This window comes from Artibeus jamaicensis, unplaced genomic scaffold (assembly GCF_021234435.1).
Source record: "Artibeus jamaicensis isolate MK-2021 breed Jamaican fruit bat unplaced genomic scaffold, CSHL_Jam_final contig_1132, whole genome shotgun sequence".
In the NCBI taxonomy this organism is placed as follows: domain Eukaryota; kingdom Metazoa; phylum Chordata; class Mammalia; order Chiroptera; family Phyllostomidae; genus Artibeus; species Artibeus jamaicensis.
In genome coordinates, this window is record NW_026521221.1 from 8839273 (window position 1) to 8855311 (window position 16039).

Genomic DNA, 16039 nt, shown 5'->3' on the forward strand with positions numbered 1-16039 from the left:
AAAACCAACTTTTTATTATGAAAGAATTTTAAGCACACATGAAGTAGAGAGAATAATACCTAAGACTCATATCCAGCAAGTACCAAGATTTACCAGGCTTCCTGTATCTCTCCTCCTTCCTTTTCCCATGAAGTATTTCAGAGCGACTCTAGACATCGGGTTGGGTTGATGCTACATCAGGTATACGCTTCTGGGACATAAGGACTCTTCTTATAACCACACTGTCATTGTCACACGGGACGAAATTAGCATTGACTGTTTGATATTGTCTAAGCCTCAGCCATGTTCAAATGTCTCTTATTGCTTCATTGATAATTAGTTGTTCAAATTAAGATCTAGATGGATGTACACACTGCATGTGGTTATGTCTTTTAAGCTTCTTTTAATCAGACTTTTGTTTTATCTTTATTTCTTCATATCAGTGATTTGTTGGAGCCAGTCAGTCCTTTAGAACATGCCATGTTGTAGATTTGTCTGTTTGGTTCCTTCAGCGTCATTTAAATTGTTCCTCTCTTCCTCACAGTACCCATTAATTGGGAGCTTTCTTTAAAGGCCTGATTGGATTCAGGTAGTTCAACCTCTTTATAAGACTAAACAAATTGAGGAACAGAGTAAACCTGAGTCCTCTCCAAGAGCTAGGGCGACTGCAGTCCATGGTTTACCTACAAAGCTTTTCTCCAACACCAAAGACTATGGGGACAGTGACAATGGCCTAATTTTTAACCTCTTTCAACACCAGGTAGGTGGGACGTTCTAGTCCCTTTGCCAGCAGGAAGTAGGAACTGCTTGCTTTTCTCAGATGGCTTTCCTTGTCCCCACAGTGTTTTCCTGAATCGGGATGCCGCCACCACGTTATCTCCCATGCCTGGCTCTACCAATCAAACATCAGAGAAAACCCAGTCAGAAGAGTATTTGCCCCAGGCTGCGTCTTACCCTCCAAGGACAGGGCATTTCAGCAAGAATGTTCTTCGTCCCTCAGGTGAGGGGCAGCTCTGCACAGCCAGGGCGGCCTTGGCCAGGAGGGGGGCCTCGGTCCCAGGCTTCACAATGAAATCTAGGTCGTCCAGCAGCCAGGAAATGGAGAGCGTGGGTAAGCAGCCCCACTGGATGGTGCCCCAGGGCTTAGCATGTGTGGGCCAACAGGCTCACAAGCTGAAGCCAAGGGATGAGCCAGAGGCTCTCACCCAGACCAGGAGGGCTAAGGGACTATCAGACTCTGGCCATGGACCAGCAAGGTGGCGAAAAGAAGGGGATATTGAGCCCCACAAGGCTGCTAAAGGAGCCGATTGCAGTTCCTCACATCTCCATGGACCCAAACAGGCAGCTAGGCGTGGAAAGGCAGCCAAGACTTTTTGGGCAGAATCCAAAGCACCTTCTCCAAGTGGGGCATCAAAAGGGCAACAGAGGGCGCCAGCAGCCAGGGTCAGAGACATTACCAAAAAGTCCTCTTGTTTGCTTCGTGGCAGCCCTTTGAAGAGGCAGCACAGTGCAGGTGGCCCAGACACCATGGCCTCGCTCACTGACTCCAGCCCAGCAGCGGATCACACACGGGAAACAGATGGTGATTTGTCAGATGCAGACAGCAGTTACTCAGTGGATTCTCTCTCCTGTGTCTATGCCAAAGCCCTGCCAGAGCCGCTGGGGCCCGGGCCCCGCCAGGGGAAGGAGCGGGACCTCCCAGAGCCAGAGAACACCGAAAGTGACAACAGCCAAATATCTGAGGACTCTCTGGCTGAGAAGGGACACCAAAGCCCCCAGGACAGCCCAGGGGGCAGTTATCTCGCCAGTGGCCACGGCCACCACAGGGCCAGAGCTGCAGCCTCTGTGAGGGGCTTCCCCGCATCTTCAGACAGCGGCCCGTCGGCCCTGGCCCACAGGCGCTTTTCGCTGGACAGCCTGATCGATGCCGAGGAAGAACCGGAGGAAGAACTGGAAAAAGATCCGGAGGAAGATCCGGAGGAAGATCGGCAGAAAGAGCCTTTCTTCACTTCAGCTGATGAGATGCCAACAGAGACTTTTTGGCACCTGCAGACTTCCAGTCTGCCCGTAGTGGGCCAGGAGGCAGTGTGCAGGCCTGGTCCCATCACCCAAAGAGCAGGAGGCAGGCTGGACACCATCCTGCCAATGAGCAGTTCCTTTTGCCTTGATTCCCAACCCCAGCCCCACTGCGAGTGGCCCGAGTCGAAGGGGGAGGCGAGCTCCTCTGAGCAAGCCAACACTCTACCAGGCACGCAGGTTTCAAGAGGGAGCCCACTGTTGTCCCTGGATTCCTGGTTTTCCTGTGACTCTAAGGTCAATCCCAGCAGCCCCCTAGGAATAGTAGGTTCTTTATGTCCAAGTCCCAATGTCCAGGAATTTCAGCCCTGTGGTCGGGAGAGGCCTGGGTGCTGGCCAAGGATGGAAGGACCAGAGCCATCAGGGGCAGAAGCTGTTCTGCACTCCACCTCCACACTGCCCCCAGGTGGTGCTGAGCTGCCCTGCAGTGTAAGAGCTGTGTACACAATTCCTGCTTCCGACACATCCAGGCTGTCACTCTGGGGGTCCTACAGGCTGCTTCAGCCAGGAGCTGGTGGCACCTTTCAGGCCACAGGTGTCCCTGGCACAGCCCAGCAAGGCAACTCTGAAACATCCAATAGCTCTCGTGTGTCAAGCACGCTGGCGGCCTCTGCAGTCTCACTGACTCATGTAGGCAGTGCCTGTGAGAGGGACTGGGCTGCTCTTCAGCAGAAGTACCTCCTCGAACTATCTCATCCTGTTCTGGAGGCCATAGGACAGCCCAGGCCAGCTCTTGCCTCCTTCGAGGAAGACTCTGGTTCCCTGGCCCAAGCTTCTGGCAAAGAAGGAGATAGTCTACTGGCAGTTGGTTCTGGGGTATCTAGCAATTTGAATTTCCACAACTTTCCTATCCATGTATCCGAACATAGGCATTTGAAGTCAGAGAAAGAACAGGTCAGTCTGAGTGTTGAGTTGGAAGGTACTTCAGATTTCTTTACAGCTAGTGAGAAAGAGGTGAGTTACAGCGGAAATTATTCAGCAGACATAGAATCGCTGACTTCTGGAACTGCACATGCACAGGTCTCTGCAGCAGAGCACAAGGGAGCCAATTGCATAACAGAAGCAGGGGCAGTGGAACAGGACAGCTCGGAGGAGTCCTCTCGGAGTGGCGGGAGGAAGCCTGGACTGCTGACTTCCTCCGATGAACAGTTCTTCCTGGAGAACCTTTGCAGTAATGTCACCATAGCCGCCAAAGACCATTGGCCCCAAGGCTGGGCTCCTCTCAGGAAGAACAGTGTAGGCCAGGCAGGCCAGTTAAATCACAACAGACACCAGCCCCGACAGGAGGAGTCAGACTGCCAGGGGAGCTCCAAAGAGGGGGTTGGAAGACACACCAGCCTTTCCTTTGCCTTTCCATCAGGTCCAGAGCTGTACCTCCACTCCGCTCCTTGGAGCTCATTCCCATCCCCCCTGCAGCCGCCTCCCTTGGAGACGTTCTATGTGACCAGAAGCCGGGATGCCTTGACAGAAACCGCCTTAGAGATCCCGGCTTGCAGAGACCCGAGAGCGCCTTCCCCGCCCCCCAGGGAAGCCTGGGGCTTTGGCCGTGACTACCAGTTTCTCCAGAATGTTTATTTGAAGAATGATTTATCAGTGCCGTTACAAACGCAGCATTCGGAGATGATCTCGTCTCAGCAGGTCACAGTAGAGAGGCCAGCTGACCCGAACACCAAGGAAGTTAGTGGAGAAATGGGGACGTGCCCTGGAAATGTTGAAGAAGAAAGCGATAATTCAGTGTATTTTTTTGTTGCTCAGAACAGACATTTTCTTACATCTGCTAGCACAAAAGTATGTGATTATGAAAATCAAGTTGGAAATGTAAATAAATACAGTCTTCCAGCACTCAAGGAGGAAGGGAAGGTCACCCTGCGGTCCCACTGCAGTCTTTCCTCAGACGGGGCCGGGTCTGGGGAGCCTCTTCCTGCCGGTACATCTGAGGCAGTCGGGGGAGAAGAGTGGGGTCAGAGTGCCGTCCCCAGACAGACCACGGCCTCTGATATGAGCAGGTGGTTCCCTTCTGGGTCCGGGTGTGACCTCTATAAAACCATTTCTCTCCATCCCAAAGACAGTGCAGAAGAGCATGAGCTTCCATGGACAGCGTCTACAAGGGAAAGATTCCAGTCAGTGAGCCACTCGCAGGAAAGAAACCTCACTGAATGCAAGGGCCCTGGAAAGTCGCAAGTAATGTTAAATCCCAAAGAACCACCTTCTGGAAAGACACAGAATAAAAGAGTTAATAATGCTGATGAAATGGCGAGGCTAATTAAGAGTGTAATGCAGCTAGAAAATGATATCTTGGAAATCGAATCCAAGCAGAATAAGCAGCTATATGCTTCTCACACTGTGGGAGTCACTAATGATCTTGTGTTCCAGGAGCAGGAAATGGCTGAGCATGTCCTGGGGCCAGGCAGCTCTGGAAACCACTTGTCCTTCAAGGATCAGCCGTCTTCTCCCAGACAGACAGATGATGCTATCTTTAGGGGTGGGGAAGCTGCAGAAACGAAGGCCAACAGTAGCACTAGGGAAGATGCCCAGGTTCAGGAAGCCACCCTGGGTTCCTTCAAGTCGAGAGAATGGGTGCAGGACATGAGGTTTGTGAGAGAGCACAGTCCCCCGGCTGTATCAGACAAGCCCGCACAGGTGATAAATACAATATCAGAGTTTTTAGGGACATGTACAACTCACAGTGAGTGCACCAAAACTTCTGTTAATCCATGGCGAATGAAAGCATCGGCTAGAGCTGCACCATTGCAGGCCAGGCCCGAGTGGTCTTCTGCGAAGGAAAGCGAGGCCGTGCACGCATCAGCAAGCTCCAGGGGGCAGCCCTGGGACTCAGAAAGTCTGGAGGAATCAGAGACCGTGAAAGGTTTTCAGGAAAGCCAACTTGCCAAACACATAGGTAGTTTTGACCCAGAAGGGCCCAAAGTTCAAGGCAGAGTTAAAGAAATGACCATGCAAAGAAGAGAAAGCCCAGGAGAGGACTATGGAATGGTCTCACCGACTCAGAAACTTCTCGGTCCAAGCCAGCATTGTATGGGCACGTTTTTCAGCCAGGAGACCAGCCCGTTGCTGAGCTGGCCGTGCTCCTCTGCGGCCCCTCACCAAGACCCGAGTCACACCTTGCCCTCAAATTCCCCAAGACTGCCAAGAAGCTGTCTTCACATGCCGGGTGCTATAGGCATCTCTTCAGTTGACTATGTGCTGGACCCTACAGTGTTGAAAATGCCTAACAGTCCCCGGGGAACTGAAGCAGGATGTCAGGGCCAGTGTGGCGAGCCCAGAAGCCACAGCCCGCGGGGAACTGTCCGAGGGAACCCATCCAGGGCGCACACTGCTGGGTGTGGGTCTGCAAGCTTCACGGCCACAGGATCTTGGGATCACTCCAGTGCCCGGGAGAGCATTCCCCTGGGGGCTGAGGGCAGGAGATTAGCAAGCCCCAGTCCCCAAGACCAAGGATGGGACCCCAGAAGCACCTCGATGGGCTTGAGTGCCAGGGTGGGTTCTGGTGCTGAAGCCGAGGCAGCTATACGAAAAGGAACAGAAAGAGCTAGTTTCCCGAGGGCTCCCTGTCCCTTAGAAGAAGGTGACGACCGAGGCTGGGAAGTCAGGCAGAAGGCGGAGAAGAAGGCTGAGGACCCTCGTCGTAACAGTGCTACTGTCTCGGCACCTGCGTCCCTGGGACCACAGCTGGAGCCCTGCGCCCATACACCCGCAGGCCCAGCTGTGTTGGAAGAGATCAGAGAGATGGGGGCCCATGGAAAGCAGCTTCATGTCTTGGTGGCTGAGGGCACAGTCCTTTCTCACTCTGAGACTTTATCAGAACCTGAATGTTCTTCAGGAGTCCCTAGCAAGCCTTGGTGTCAACAAATGAACCAGCCAGTGTCAGATGGGACCAGGAATGACAGCAAAGCACAGGGACTTCATGGGGCCTCTTCCTGCATGGGACCAGGACACCTGTGGACTGATGAGAGGAAAGTCCTTAAGACCACACCTCCCTCTGCAGGCAGCTTTCAACCTCTGCCCAACACTGATGTCAACACGGGGCCGTGGCAGCCCTCACAGGGTTTCCCCCAGGCAGACCCCGCTCCAGGCTGTCATTCTGGAGAACTGAGACATTTCCTGAGTACAGGCGAGCAGTTTATTTGTTACTCTGGCCCTTTTGAAACTATAGAGGAAAAGAAAGCAGCACCTGGGCTACCTTCTGCTGATCCTGTAGGCTCAGACAGTCTTCCTTCTTCAGCAGCGTTAGAGAAGGACAGGAGGGTAACACCAGAGAAGGTATTCTCTGCCTTATCCTCTCAGGACCCTTCTGACGATCCTGGAGTGTGCAGGCCAGGGCAAAGCCGGCTGGTCCCCCGGGAGGCTGCAGGGGGCCCACCTCCTGGCAGTCAGGAGAGCAGCCAGGCACGCCAGGAACCTAGAATTCTGGACACCCCTGATGGAGGAGGTTCAGGTAACTGCATGGTGGCTGCACAGGGCGGAGAAGCAACCTGTTCTGAGAGCCAGCTTGTGATCTGTGATGTTCAGAGCTCTGCCAGTCTCCCGGGGCCTAACCAAGACCATGCCCAAGACCTCGAGGCTTCCAAGGTCTTAGAAAAAGGAAGCACAAATCCCAAACAAGGTACCGTCCTGGCTGGAGTCCTGAGAAGAGTTGAAGCGGAAGCTCCCTCACAGCAGTGTGTGAAGAAGGGGAGTGTTGGTTCTGGGCTGGCAGAAGCCTGCAAGCCTAGCAGCAAACATGCCAGGCCAACTCCATTGCCGGATCAAAGACCTGGCCCAGACCCTGGGGGAGTTAGGGAGGAGGCCCTGTGCAGGTGTCCACAGGAAACTTCAGATTGTGCTGTCCTCTCAGGGACCATTGGAGGCAGAAGGATTCTCAGCCCGTCCAGGGAGCAAGGAGACAGCAGAACTCTTCCTTGCCAACAGCTCTGTAACTCTCAACCCTTTGGCTCTCGTGCCTGCTCCTCCCCGCCTGTGGCCGCCCCACAGACTCTCCACCCGCCCTGCATAGTGCCTTCCAGGGCCTTTGGAATGGACGAGAGAGGAGAGAGCTATTGCAGCAAACCTGACGTGTTCTTGGCTCATGGCCTTGAGCCCGAAGGCATTCATTTGGAAGCTGGGCCAACAGGCAGCAGCACTCTGGAGCCCTCTGCTGCTGCTGTTGCTTTATCTCTGGCTCAAGGCTGCAGCTCCCCTTCTGCCCCTGATATGAGGACAAGTTCCCTCAGCTACTCAGTTTCTGGGGGGGATCCTGAGAAAAAGGTTGCTGAGAAGAAAGCCAGTGCAGAGCCCGAGGCTGCCCCTCTTCCTAAAGGTGTGTGCTCAGAGCCACTGAGGAAGTTTCAGGACAGCTCAGTAGGTGGCCAGAATGCACAGGAGTTTCATACCAGGCCAGAACTACCCGCAACAACCAGGGGACAATGCACCCTGAATTTAGGTGAAGAGCCTGTTGAGAGTGAGCTGCTGATGGAACCACAACCTGGATGTTTAGAAAATGCCATTAGATGCCTTCCAGAAAAGCCACAACTTTCCACTGAGTCCAAGGATCGCAGTGGCTGGGATCCCCAAGACAAGTTCGTAGCAAAGTTAAACCCCATCTCCAGTCCCCAGGCTGGCAGTCCCTGGGAGGAGGAAGAGCAGCAGAGAGAGAAGGCCTCAGGTGGTGGTGAAGACCCTGCCCAGGGCACGCATCCATCACCTTCCAGTGAAGGCGGCTTGGATGGCTGTCAGATTAGAGATGCCTGTGGAGGGGAGGGGGCTGCAGCCAAGGCCCCTGTGTCCAAGACATTCTCGTCAGGCTTTAAAGACTCAGCCAGTGTCCCCTTGGGGCCCGTGGCCCAGAGCCCTGGCCAGCTCTCTTCCGGTGGAGAACAGCTGGCTCCCCACCACAGGCACTCACTTCCCGTGATTGCCATTGTCTCTGGACCCAGACACTCCAGGTCCCCGCCCAGACCACACTTCTCTGTCGTCAGCTCTTCCTTGTCTCTTCAGGAGCTGAACTTGAGTGTGGAGCCTCCTTCCCCCACAGAGGAAGAGACCCAGGAGCCTAACAAATTATGGAACTCACATACCAGGGACCACTCCTCAGAAAAGTCGGTGGCAGGAACATCTCTGAAGGCTGGGGGCTATAACCAGAAAGTCTCATCTAACTTGGACAGTAGCTCTGTTGATTACAGGCCCCTTCAACCTGCTAGCCCTCCTCACCCATCGTCTTCAGCTCCCTCGTGCACACCAGCCCCTGATTTTACGACCCATTGGATGTCTGGTACAGAGGAACAGGCCCGGCAGGTAAAGGCAGAGAGGCTGGCTGGCCCGGCCAGGCCAGAGAAGGGGCTCTCAGAGGCAGACAAAGGAGTACTGTGCTTTGGCTCCAGTGACATCAATCCCCACGCTCTGTGCTGCCATCCAGAGGGCCCTGCGTGCATTGGCTGGAGGCGGTCTGCGTTCGGCAGTGCAGGCCATGTGTCCTGTAGCCAGACATCGCAGGGCCCGGTACCATCAATGATGTCCCAGTGCTCCAGCATGGACAATGGCCTAGAAGACCAGAACTCATTCCACTCCCACCTCAGCATCTATGCCAATGCCCGGGGCCTGGCAAGCCATTGTAGCAGCACTGAAAATGCCCAAGGTTCGCATGAGGCCTGGAAAGTATGGGACTCCTCGCTGGCCTTGGGGAACCCTCACATCCTGATGGGCCCCAAAGGAGCACCCCCCACTAAGGGTCCCGACAGGAGAGTGCAGTTCCCGGACACCCCTGATGCAGCAGACTGTGTGAGAAGCGATCCCCCCTGGGCCGAAGGAGGTGCCGCAGGTCCAGTGGATGAGATTATGCTGCTGTATTCCTCAGAGGTGGGCAGCCCTGTGGGACAGTCCAGGACGAACACCTGGGAGCAGGGCACGCAGACCCTGGGCTGCAGGCTCCCCTGCAGCCACACCGACGTCTCTGCTCGTTCGGAAGGCAGCTCCGCGCCAGCCTCCGATCTGGCCTCTTGGACCAGTGTGCACAGCCTGTCTCTGCACCTCTCGCAGCTCCTGCACAGCACCTCAGAGCTTCTGGGAAGTCTCTCCCAGCCGAGTGTGGCTGAGAGGGAGGCTCCAGATGAGGCGCCCCAGACGCTTACGATGGATGGCTGCACTCAGACCACTATGGACAAGGGCGTCCAGACAGACCCAGCCTCCCCACCTCTGCACCTGCAGGCCCCGGAGGCCAGCCCTCCAGAGGTCAGTGTGGTCCTTGAAATGCCCCGCTCACATGTCTCCACCATGCCTCGAGAAAAGGGACATGTCCCAGGGACACTTCAGAAGAGCGAGGCCGAGGAGACAGCGTGGAAAACGGCAGGACGCCCAGAGCTACGTGAGGAAAGCACCTGCTGCAGGTCGCAGGGTCCTTCGGCACCCTCCTGCCCCTGGGGGTTTCAGAAGGCCCCCTCTGGGCAGAGCCTCCCTTCTGTGAGCCCTCAGGCTTCTCCCGACGACTCTCTGCCTCCCGGCTCCCAGCCGGAGGAGCCCTCCTGCCTGGCTGGCAGCAGCCGCAGCCTTGGCGCCTCTCACTCCCCAGGACCCGGCCCCAGTGCTGCGGAGGCTGTTGGGGAGCCTGGGGCCCAGGAGGAGCTGTGCCCCACGGGTGCCTTGCTGGTGGACAGGGCCTCCTCCCCCATCCTCACACTCAGTGCTAGCACTCAAGGGCTGGGGCTGCCCCTAGGTCCTTTGTCTCTCTCGGCCCCCTCAGCACACCCTCTTGAAGGCCACCAGAAGCTAGTCTCCAGCCCAGACCGTCCCCCTGATGCCCCCAAGCCTCCAGTGGATGATTATTCTCAAACCATTGATGAGTCTGGAGGTGCCCAGAGGGTGGGCCTTCCGTGTGCAGAAGACAAAAGTTCCTTAGAGAGGAATGGGGGCAGGTCCGTCCTTGAGGCAAGCTCCCCAGGCAGCCCACAGCACAGCTCAAAAATCCAAGTTTGCTTCTTAGAGCGGCCGGATCAGCAGCTCCAGCCCCGGGCCACCGCCTGGGTCCAGAGCAGAGTGCCGCCACTGCCGCTCAGGGTCAGGGCTCAGAGGCCGGCTCAGAGCTTTGTCCCAGAGGACAAGGCTCCCCTGGAGTGCGGCCCACTTAGCAGCACAGGGCCCCCAAAATGGCAGAGGACAGAAAATTGGGATAAGAGTTCAGCATCTCCAGGGGAGCCACAGCCCGTTCCAGACAGCCCCTCTTTGTGGGGAGGCCCCCAGCACCTCAGCTCCTGCACTGTCTCTGCACCGACCGAGAAAACAAGGCTCCAGGGTCTTGCCTCAGGCTCAGCTGAGGCCTGCCAACCCCGGGGGCTGCTGCGCCCCAGTTCCCAGAAGTGCGGGACACCTGAGCCCCAGCATCACAGCCTGAGGGACCTCCCAGTGCATAACAAATTTAGTAATTGGCACGGGGTTCAGGATGGCTCTCCTGGGGAGCTAGGAGTGGTGGAGATGCTGGGGTCCAGGCAGGATCTCAGCTGTGGAGAGCAGGGACAGAGCCCCTCACAGCATCGCCACAACCAGAGCTGGGACCGAGGGCGGTCCCAGAGGGAGCAGATCCCTCTGCAAGTTGGGGCCCAGAACCTCTCACTCAGCGTGGAACTCACAGAAGCAAAACTGCACCGAGGCTTTGGGGAGTCCGACGCTCTGCTCCGGGTGCTGCAGACCGGGACGGGGGAGGCGCTCACTGCCGAGGACCCTGTGCCGTCTACCTGGGGGGAGCTCTACGCCCGGTAAGGGTTCCCAGCCTGGAGTGGGGGTAGCGGGGTGGCCTGAGAGGGAAGAGCAGTGAGGAGGGCTGCAAGCTGGCTGTTCCCTTTCCTCTTGCTCTGCCCTGGGATCTTCTGGGGGTCAGCAATAGAGCGTAGGATGGGGAAGGGTGCTCAGGGCCAGTTTCAGTGAGTTAATCACGTTTTATCTTAGGCAAAAACAAACCATTGAGACCCTCCGGAGACAGCGGGCTGAGCGACTTCAGAACCTCCGCCGGGCACGAAGCCTCAGCCCCCAGAAACAACTGAGCCTCCGGCCTAACAGGGACCTCCCCGCCCGGGACCTTGACTCGCCCAGCAGGCGCCGAGAATACCTGCAGCAACTGAGGAAGGATGTTGTGGAGACCACCCGGTAAGGGCGACCCAGACCCTGCAGGAAGCTGTGGGGAGCAGGGCTTGGATCTTAGTCTCCTGGAGACTGGAGGCTGTGGCTTCCTCTCTCACAGGAGTGACTCCGGGAAAGGGTCCGCTGTGCCTGTGGACAAGCGGTGGTGGCTGTGGCAGACTGGGGCAAAGGGAACAAATGGGAGGGGGGCGGGGGGGGGGCGGCACAGAGAAGTCCTGGGGGAGGATGAACAGGGCAGCTGTGACATACTGTGAGGCTGCAGGTCTGAGTCTCAACGAAATATAAAACCAAACTTAAGACCTTGCAGGCAAAGAGAGGGTGGGTCATTCAAGAGTGGTGTTGCCCAGCCTTGGCCCATGTGACTTGGTTGGTTGGCGGGTCATCCCGTAAACCAGAAGGTTGCAGATTCCGTCTCTGGTGAGGGCACGTATGAGATAGGCAACTGATAGATGTTTCTCTCTCGCATGGACATTTCTGTCCCTTTCCCTTCCATCTGCTCTCCCTAAAATCAATAAACATGTCCTTGGGTGAGGATAAAAAAAGAAGTAATGTTGCACATAAAGTAAAGGGTTGGAAAAAGATATTTCATGAAAATGCAAACAAACAAACAAGCTGGGCTTGCACTGCTACACCAGACAGAGCAGACTTTAATACGAAGAGTCAGAGAAGGATCCAGCAATTTTACTTTGTGCACTTACCCAAAGAAATCCAAACAGTAAATAATAAAGACACATGCACCCCGTGTTCGCAGCAGGGCTGTTTACAACAGCCAAGATATGGAAGCGGCCCAAGTGTCCCTCAGTAGATGAGTGGACAAAGAGAAAGTGGTGCATATATGCAGGAGAATCTGACTCAGCCGTTAAAAAGGATGAGCTTTTGCCATCTGCGACAACGCGGATGGGCCTAGAGGGTGTCGTGCCGAGTGAAGGAAGTCAGAGAAAGACAGATGCCATATGATTTCACTTGTATGTGGAATCTAAAAAACACCAGGGGAAATAGAAACAAACTCATAGATACAGAGAACACTTTGACAGTTGCCAGAGGGGAAGGGATTAAGAAGTACAAAATAGTGCCCCATAGAGATGTGAGGTACAGCACAGGGAACATAGTTAATAACACTGCAGTAACTGTGTGTGGTGTCACATGGGTGCTGGATTTGTCAGGGTGAGCACTTCGTACATTAAATACATGTCTGATCACTGGGTTGTGCACCTGAAACTAATATATTGTATGTCAAGTATAATCGTAAAATAAAAAACATTTACAGTTTAAAAAAAAAAGTGGTGTTGAGCAGGCCTGGGGTGACCAGGCCAAGGCCACTGCCCGCCCACCGTGTTAGAAGGCATTTTTCTGTCCCTGTGGTCCTTCCAGGAGCCCGGGGTCAGCATCGAGGTCTGCTCACCCACCCTCTGACATAGAGCTGATGCTACAAGAATACCAGCGGGCTCGCGAGGAGGCCAAGGTGGAGATTGCACGGGCCCGCGACCGGCTGCGGGAGCGAACAGAGCAGGAGAAGCTGAGAATCCGCCAGCAGATCGTCTCCCAGCTGCTGAGGGTGGGCAGTAGGGCCAGCCTCTGGCTTCAGGGTAGGCCTGGAGGCTGACCTCAGACCCATGACCTCTTCACCGGGGCTGCCTGTCAGTCATGGCATGTAGCCTTGGAGGAGAGCCAAATGCTACACTGGTGCCAGGTCAAAGCTGTGCTCACTCTCTCTTTACATGTCGTCTTTATCAGACCAGCTCCTGTTCCTGGGCCAGAGTCTGGGAGGGGGCTGCTTTGGTATACAGTTGGGTGGGAGTGTGGGAAGGCCTGAGACTGTGAGGCTGAGGTGGGAGGCACAGGGGGTGATGGGATCTGGGGAGGGCAGAAGGGGTGGTTTCGGGGCAGTGGGGTGTGGGTAGTGAGGGTGCACCAGAAGCTGGATGACGGTGATCTGCCCTTCCCAGGAAGAGGAAAAACTGCACACCCTGGCCACCTCTAGCTCCCTGTGCACCAGCTCCAATGGAAGCCTCTCCTCTGGTATCACCTCTGGCTACAACAGCAGCCCAGCCTTGTCAGGCCAGCTCCTGTCCCCAGGCAGTGTGGTGAGTAGGCAGATACTAAGTACAGGCAGGAAGTTCTGCCTCCTGCTGACATCTGATGACCTGGGGCCTTTGGTCTTTCCTCTAGTTCTATCTTTCATTCATTTTGTCTCCCTGTTCATTCATTCAACATATGTATATATTGTAGGTGTTTTAGACATTAGGGGTACAGCAGTGAGCAAAACTATTCTTGTCCTTACACAGACTATTAGATATTAGGTAAATATTAAGCATATTTTATAATTATTTAATTATTGTTTCATTATGTTCTATGAAGAAAGGATGCCAAGCCAGCATAAAACAGGGGACCTGACCTAGTCCGGAAGCTCAGTAAAGGTGCATTTAAATGGAGACTGTAAGGATGAGAGATGATTAACTTCGCAAAAGCTTAGGGCGGGTGGTGTCTCCAGGGATGTCGGGGCAAGAGGGCGGCTCTGAGGGAGGAAGGGTTTGAGGAACTAAAAGAAAACTCATGGTTGGAATGTAAAGAGTGAGACGGGAGAAAGACGTAAAAAAGGACCAGAAAGGTCAAGATCATGTAGACTCTATTGAGAATTTTGGCCCCTTTCTAATCCATCTGGTCATGTTGCTTCCCAAAAGCTTCCTACAGATATTAGTAAGTCTAGTTCTGCCTCATTCTTTTTAACAGTTGTATAGTGTTTCCATTTTATTCTTTAATTGCATGTTCTTAAATGTGATGATTTGTATGGATAACATGAAATAGAAAATGTGAAATTATGTACCTATATAAAAGTACGTAGGGAAATGCCCATCCTGTCCCCACCTATCTGGTCCATGCCCCTCACTCAACCCAAGGGAACAGTGGTGGTTTCTGGGGGGTGGATGGGGATCTTCCTAGGTTTATTTTATGCATATAAAATAAAGCGTATTATACCACTGTTCTGTACTTCCTATAGTTTTTCCAATCAGTACATCTTTACATGAGAATGTAGATTTTTTTTTATTGCTGCATAGCATTCCATTATAAGGATGTACTGTAATTTATTTAACTAATCCTCCAACTGGGATTGCTTTCAATTTTTTGCTGTCATAAGCAATGCTGCAGCGAATATAGCTTTGTGCATGTATCATTCCTTACATGGGCAGACACCTGTGGGGCCAGTTCCCAGATGTGGACGTGGACAACAAGCATAGGCATTTGAAACTTTGATACTCTACCACATACTCCCTTGTAGACGCACTGATTTTTACTCCCACCAGCAGCAGGCGAGAGTCCACCTCCCTTCCACCTTCTCGCCAACATGTTATGAAATGTTTGGACCGTTGCTGAGCCATCTGATCATATCCTTTGCTCATCTCTCTATTTTGTTCTCACCAGTTTGCAGTTTTTAATCCACTGAACTACACCAGCCAGGGCACAATCGACTTTTGTATGTTGACCTTGTCTCCTGTACCCTTCCTTGCTTAACTGGTTTATTAGTTCCAATGGTTTGTTTAGTAGATTTCTTCGGATATTTTGTATATAAGACCGTATCATCTGCCTTTGTTGCTGTAGTCTTCTTGCCTAATTGCCCGGTTAGAATCTCCAGTACAGTGTCACACACAAATGTCGAAAGCAGACGTCCTTGTCCTGTACTGACCTTAGAAGAAAGCCACCCAGCCTTTTATCATTGTGTTAGCTGTGTGTTTTTCATGGATAATCTTTATTAGGTTGAGAAAATCTCCTTCCAGTCCCAGTTTATTGAGGAATTAATGAAAAGGTGCTGGATTTAGTTAAATACTTTTTCTGCATCTGTTGGAATGATAATGTGGGATCTTTAAAAATTTTACTACTATGATGTATTATATTGATTGATATTTGTATGTTGAACTTACCTTGTGTTGCTGGGCTAAGTCCCACTTGCTCATAGTGTATAATCCTCCTTACATGTTTCTAGGTCAGTTTGCTAGTATAGGCTTGAGGACTTTTGTGTCTGTATGCTTATGGGGTGTGGGTCTGTAGTTTACATGTGATGTTTTTGTCTGGTTTTCGTATCGGGGTCATCTGGCCTCGTAGAATGAGTTGGGAAGTGTTCCCTCTTATTTTTCTGAAAAACTATGAAGAATTGGTGTTCACTCTTCTTTCAGTGCTTGGTAGATTTCACTAATGTAGTTATCTCTTCTTGAAATGTTCCTTGTGGGATTTTTTAAATAATTAATTAAATATCTTTGTTCATTGTTTATTCAGATTTTTCATTTCTTTTTGAGTCAATTTTCAGTAGTTGTGTCTTTCTAGGAATGTGTCCATTTCATCGAAGTTATCTAATTTGTCGGCATGTAGTTGTTTATTTTTCATTGATGTATTCTTCACAGTTAAAATTTCCCTCTGAGCACTGCTTTAGTTGTATCCCATAAGTTGCTAAATATATTTTTATTATCTTTGTTTTATGGTAGTTTTGCATTTTAGTTTGTACTTCTTTCTTGATTCAATGTTAAGAAAGTTTTTTTAAATGTTTTTGGTTAAAAGGCCCTTGTGTTTTCTGATTTGTGATTAATTTTTTAGTTCTGTGAAGAGAGAATGTATCATTTCAGAGAAAGTGATTTCTATTTTTTATATTTATTGAGGGTATTCATAGTCGTGCATATACCAGGTATCTAAAAATTTTTATCTTCATTCTGTGGTCTGTTTTCTCAGTTTTGGGGGTGTATATGTTTTATAATTGGAGGTCTTATGTTTACAATTCTTTTCTTATCACTTGTATATCTTTAAATATCCTTATTTCTGGCTTTAGCAGTTTTTTTTTCACCCTGCCTATAAAACATTAGGAGATCAGTGTATTTAC

The 16039-nt window shown here is 52.4% G+C and overlaps 1 protein-coding gene across 3 annotated transcripts in view; it reads left to right on the top strand.

Moving 5' to 3' along the window:
• STARD9 (StAR related lipid transfer domain containing 9) overlaps nt 1-16039 on the top strand; it is a 115554-nt gene that overhangs the window by 93893 nt on the left and 5622 nt on the right. For 2 of the 3 annotated variants that reach the window (XM_037161673.2, XM_053665845.1), the window contains 4 exons: nt 822-10793; nt 10984-11181; nt 12547-12730; nt 13122-13259. In XM_037161673.2, the coding sequence (XP_037017568.2) occupies nt 822-10793; nt 10984-11181; nt 12547-12730; nt 13122-13259 (10492 nt within the window). Of the gene's footprint in view, nt 1-821; nt 10794-10983; nt 11182-12546; nt 12762-13121; nt 13260-16039 lie in introns of those variants that run through there. The other variant, XM_053665852.1, reaches the window with a different exon arrangement.